Source organism: Pteropus vampyrus, unplaced genomic scaffold (assembly GCF_000151845.1).
Source record: "Pteropus vampyrus isolate Shadow unplaced genomic scaffold, Pvam_2.0 Scaffold227, whole genome shotgun sequence".
NCBI classification, from domain to species: domain Eukaryota; kingdom Metazoa; phylum Chordata; class Mammalia; order Chiroptera; family Pteropodidae; genus Pteropus; species Pteropus vampyrus.
In genome coordinates, this window is record NW_011889008.1 from 903,245 (window position 1) to 908,610 (window position 5,366).

The following is a 5,366-nucleotide window of genomic DNA, read 5'->3' on the forward strand; positions in this document are numbered from 1 at the left end:
GGCCCGGCCCGAGGGTCCCACGGGGGGCTCAGAGCGGCGCGCGTACTGGGACCTGCGGAAGCCGGACAGCAGCCCCGCGGCGCGGCCCACCGAGTGGAAGCCGGACCCCGCCGCCTGCCTGTACCACGCGAGGCCGGCCGGCGCCAGGAGAAGGCACAGCGCCAGGGTGGCAGCCACCAGCGTCGGGGGCCGCGCCATGAGGACGAAGCGGCTCGGGCGTCGGGGTTCAGAACTGTCGCAGCCCGCAGCCTGGGCGCCTTATATCTGCGGCGAGGATGGGGCGGGGCAGGGGGGCGTGAGGGGCGCGGGGGCGGCGCAGGGGACCCGTGGGGCCTCCTCTGGCGGGTGCGGGCCAGGGCTGGAGGCGCAGGTGGGTCCAGCGCTTGGCAGGGGCCCGACAGGCTCCTCCTCCCCACACCCACCTGCTGTCCTGTGTCCAGCCCTGCGGCGGCGGCGGCGGCTGCCGCCGCCCGGAGGGGGACCCAGGCAGCTTCCATCGCCATGGTCTGCTGCTTGCTGGTCTCAGAGCAGGGGCCAGTCGGGCTGCACTGAATTCCCAACCTATCCCAGGGCCCCCCCAGCCCTAGGAGTCACCCCCCCAGAGGTCCCCAGTGCTCCCTACGCAGCCACTGACCACATTGAGCCAGGGAGGGGGGCACAGTTTTCCCCACCCTGAAGAGGCCTGGCCCCCAGGGCAGGGCTTGGGTGCCACACGGGTGACCAGGCTCCACCAAGGGGTCTGCTCCCACCCCTCCTGTGGGACAATGGGCCTCCAGGAAAAGCCCCCTCTGAACAGACCAGAGGCCCCTGAGGTGGTGGCCTCAGGGACTGGAGGCCTTCTCTCCATTCGCCCCACACGTCCGGGGCTGGTCTAAGGAAAGGAGACATGTCACTGCCTAACAGCAGCTCATTTATTGAACACCTACTATGTGCCAGCGTCCAGAGGCATTGGACCCAGTCTGAGACTGAAGCCACCACAATGGAGGGGGAAAATGGAGCTGATGAAAGGGTGGGCAGGATGGCTCACTGGGGGACGAGGAGTCTGCGAAGGTGTGTGGTGTGAGCCTGCGCCTCTGGCAGAAGGGGCTGGGGAGGGAGGGCGGGCTGAGAGCGTGGGGTCCTGAGCTTCCTGGGAGGAGGCAGACGGCTGGACTCCGGTGTGTCTGGGGCCTGGCGGGCAGTCGGCGTCCAACTTAGAGCACCAAGCGGGCCCTGAGAACCAGGCTGGAACCCGGAACATGGCAATGAGTCCCAGTGGCAGGAGGTGGGGGTGACCCTCAGCACGGTGCTGTGTGACCTGGGGCAAACCCATCTGGGCTAAGAGCACCTGTCCCAATGGATGATGGTGAAAAGCCTGGGAGGCTGGGTCTTTTGGGGTCACTTCTGTCACAGGAGAGAACCCTCGACAAACGCAGAAGTCCAGGGGGCAGGCCACAGGCCACTTCCCCCTCCTGACCCCACTGGGGCTCCGCAGATCCGAACACACTGCACAGAGTGGCTGCCCAGGACCCAAGGCCAGATGTAACTTTGTCTGCAGGGCCTGAGGGAGAACCAGGTGGAGCCACCTGCCTTCCCCTGCCAGGCGACGTCAGACATTAGGCCCAGGCACCCGTTCCCCTGCTGATGCTCCCCAGACATCCTGTCCATGTATCCTCCTCTGGGTATGTCCTCCCAGGACAGCAGCCAGCAAGGGGCCCTGCAGCTGGCTTTCTGGGCAGGGGCATTGGATCTCAGGGCTCAGTGAGGGCGACGGTCCCTGGGCCTGTTCCTCTGGACACGTCTGGGTGGCGGGAGGGTGCCACACGGGTGACCAGGAGGCCTGCCCCTCCAAGTGAACTGTGCTGTCTTCTCTCCTGGGGGCTGAGGACAGGCAGACTCAGGAATTGCCGTCCACTGGATAGAAGAGGTTACTACAGGGCCCAGGGCAGTGACCCCAGAATGGGAGTCCTGGAGAAAGGACAGCAGCTCACGGGGACACGCGGCCTAAAGCCGTCTCTACCCAGAAGCTGCCTGAGTCTTGGGGCCGGGACAGTGGTCCCCTGGGGGCCTGCCAGCCCACGGGAGCTGTGGTGCAGAGGAGCCCAAAGGAGCCTCCCAAGAGCTGTCCGTCCCGAGGTGGCGGAGGCCCTCAGACACTCAGGGACACACGGCCTGATGTTGGGGACATCGGTCCCAACGCTGGGTGTTGGCCTCAGTGAAGAGCCAACCTTTAGCTTGGGCAAGGAAGGCGCAGAGTGCCGTGGCACCCTCACAGCCCACCTCCTCGGCCTGACCAGCACCTGCTCTGGGACAGCCTTCAGGAAGGAGGGACTGTGGGCAGTGGCCACCAGCAGTGCCCAGCGAGGGTCCCACAGACCAGACTGGGGGTGGTCCCCAGGGCCCCAGGCTGGCCTCCGTCAGGTGAGAAGCTGGCCCATGGGCCCTGGGCCTCAGCGCCAACGTTCCTTTGCTGCCTGTTGGCAAGAACAGACCTCAGGGCCTCTGAGGCACCGGCCCTTCCAGCCCGAGCCAGCCGCTCCTGCCCCGGGCTCTCCCAGCTCATCCCACGCCTCTCATCATCGGGGACTGTGACTCAGGGCCTCAGCAGCCCCGCAGCGATGTTTATTCATGAGTCACGTAGCCCGTTGGCCCGTTGGCCGCATCAAGCACCAGGAAAACAGGCAGCCAGAGGCCTCCAGCAAGGCTCAGGCGCTTTAATGAGTTTTCCTTATGCAATAAAAGTGTCAACGTCGTGATGAAGAAGACAGCACAGGTCCAGCCTCGTTTCGCCCTGTCACGGCCTGGGGTGCGTCCGTCTGCGCGAGGGCGGCGAGCGGCCGGCTACTCCTTGAACTTCCACTCCTGGCGGCACATGGGGCAGTGCTGCTGCACCTGCTGCGCGTTCAGCCACTTGAGGATGCAGTGCATGTGGAAGCAGTGTGAGCACTGGCCCCACACCAGGGGGCAGTCGTCGCCCGGCACCTTGCCTGCACAGGGGACGGAGAGGGTGCGCGGGTCAGAGAGGGCATGTGACAAGCCAGTAGCAAGGAGGCGCACGGGCGGGCAGGGCCTCAGGGAAGACGTTTCAGGAGTGTGTTGCGGCCAATTCTGCCACAAGGCCGCCCTGAGCGAAGACCTGCGGCGACCCCTCAGGTGAGGGCAGCTCGGCCACTGGACCTGAGATGCCAAGGCTGCGACGTCACCATGTCCAGGCGCCCGCTCAGAAGGCGCACATCTGAGTAGGCACCGTCCCTCCCTCTTGATCAAGAACAAAGACTGGGTCTGGGGCCTGGAAGTTTCCTCCCCTAGGTGGCAGGGACCCAGTACAGTACACAGGAGGGAACTGGGCACACTGGAGTTTATGCTCAGCCTGTTGCAGGCTGGGAACGAGCGAGAAGCTACGTCCACGGCTTTTTCGGTTCTCGCCTGAAAGGGTCTCGCCTCCAAGGCAACGCTCATGCTGCCAGCACACCGCCCCACACCGGAAATGCAACCTCCACACACAGGCTTGGTGCAGAGAGCACACCCCACACTAAGACTGAGAAACCGTGCCAGCCAGCTGTGCCAGCAGGGTCCCCAGGGACCTCGAGGAGGAGCTGAAGCTCGATGCTCCTCCCTCTCTGCGGGAGCCTCGCCCCCACGCCACTGACTTGGGGGCCTCCACACCCACGGAGTGCTGGCTGGATCCAGAGTCGCTGCTGCACAAACACGAGGAACCACACAGGCGAGCCGGGGCCTGCTGCACAGGGGACATCTCATCGAGGCAGCAGCTCCGTTTAAAACGCATGCCCTCAGTGCTCACAACCACAGGCCAGTACTGGTCACCTGCGGTCCTGGTCCTAACTCTTGACACTAGACATGGAGACACATGAGCCTGCGCCATGTTAAAGAAACACTACCACAGCCAAGCTCCAAACCCCACTTAGTGCCTGCCCCGCACAGATTGAGGGCCTGAGAACCTGGCCTGTGCCCTCACCCAGCCTCAGCACCCTGCAGCCTGCACGTCACCCCACCTTACAGTCAGGCCGCCACGGTGGGTGCTGGGTCAGGGACAAACGTGGGCTTCAGCGTCTGCTGAGGACATGCAGCTTCCTCCCCATCCCTGACCGCATGGTATCCATCCCGCCGAGTGGGGGGAGGGCTAGCCTCGGCCCGACCTTCTTCACTTGTTTGGGGCAGTGTTTCTCAATCTTTTAAAAAATCCTTTCTATAACAAAACTGTCACTCCCTTCCTGAAGCTTTTATGACAAAACAACCAGAAAACTACATACTTGTCAAACACAAAATGATGTTGTTCACTACTCCTGAGGCCATGGGGGAGGGGTGAGCAGGCCCCGTGCCAGGAGCCCGGGTGGTGACACTCAGCATCTGGGTTAGAGCCCACCGCACCCCTAGTGCCTTCCCAACCTCAGAAGAGCCTGCTCGGGATCGCCCTACAAAAACTAGAGTCCCTTACAAACGAGATGGAAAACCATGAGCAGGAGCCAGCCAGCACACTGGTGGGGGTGCCACACTCGCCACCGACCAGGACACCAGGCCACCAGTGCAGAGCTTGCCTGGAGGAAGGGGCCTGCCCAGGGCATGTGATGAGCACAAGGACAGCGACTCACGCAAGGCCTGCTGGTATCTGGATAAAAGTCCTCAGTCGTCCTGCAGAATGCCTACCATGTTTTTTTTCAAATTTCTCCTTTGTGATGTCTCTGCAGGACCTCTCAACAGACTGACACCCCGGCCCTCCAGGGCGGGGTGGCTTTGTGACAGCCACAGCTGCCCTTGGTTTTCCGCAGGAGTCCATTTCACAAGAGGAACTCGGTGCCACTTAGTCTGCACACAAGGCACCTTAGGCTTGTCTGACACCCTGTACGTTACAAGCCAGCTGCTCACTCTCACTTAACACCCAGCAGGTCCGAAGATCAGACTCCGGACCCTTACTTTCCGCAGCTGGCAGGCCCGCTTCAATGACACCTAGGCAGCTGGCACATGCGGAAATGGCCAGCCACAAGCCCAGCTGGACTGGCACTTGCAAGGCCCTTTACACAGGTCGCTCGCCCGCCCCGCCTGAAGGCTTGGCCACAAAAGTGCTTTCGCGGTAACAATCATGTTGCTTAGAAAGTTGTAAGAATTTGCTCCTTCTGGATCCCGCTTAGGAAAGACGATTTAAAATAGATGAAACAAAACTGGGCTTTGTGGGTGCTGTTCTGATCAAGTACAGCCGATCAAGGGCTGCCTGAGTAAGTCCCACCCATTTGATTGAATCAAATTGGATTGGATTAATTCCTCCGTGAGATTTCCTTTCAGCCAAGGCAGATAGAAAGATTAAGCCCAAAATAAAATAGCATTTGCTCTGAAATTCAATGATTTGCATTTCACTGCAAGAAGCAAAGCCC

General features: G+C 61.9%; 3 protein-coding genes across 3 annotated transcripts in view; 2 read left to right on the top strand and 1 right to left on the bottom strand.

Annotated features, from left to right (window-relative positions):
• Positions 1 to 2,637: 2,637 nt before the first annotated feature.
• On the bottom strand, positions 2,638 to 4,618 carry ANAPC11 (anaphase promoting complex subunit 11). The gene has a single exon (XM_023538644.1). The coding sequence runs from the start codon at positions 3,736 to 3,738 to the stop codon at positions 2,821 to 2,823; it is 918 nt and encodes a 305-aa protein (XP_023394412.1). The 5' UTR covers positions 3,739 to 4,618; the 3' UTR covers positions 2,638 to 2,820.
• Positions 2,741 to 5,366, top strand: part of ARHGDIA (Rho GDP dissociation inhibitor alpha) — a 21,143-nt gene continuing 18,517 nt past the window's right edge. The window contains exon 1 of the mRNA XM_011373683.2: positions 2,741 to 2,762. The gene's annotated coding sequence lies outside the window, so the exon portion shown is untranslated. The remainder of the gene's footprint in view (positions 2,763 to 5,366) is intronic.
• Positions 4,968 to 5,366, top strand: part of ALYREF (Aly/REF export factor) — a 5,689-nt gene continuing 5,290 nt past the window's right edge. The window contains exon 1 of the mRNA XM_011373717.1: positions 4,968 to 5,019. Within this exon, the coding sequence (XP_011372019.1) occupies positions 4,968 to 5,019 (52 nt within the window). The remainder of the gene's footprint in view (positions 5,020 to 5,366) is intronic.

What these genes read in the sequence shown, in the direction of transcription:
- ANAPC11 (XM_023538644.1), bottom strand. Translation starts at nt 3,738, where the DNA reads ATGAGATGTCCCCTGTGCAGCAGGCCCCGGCTCGCCTGTGTGGTTCCT.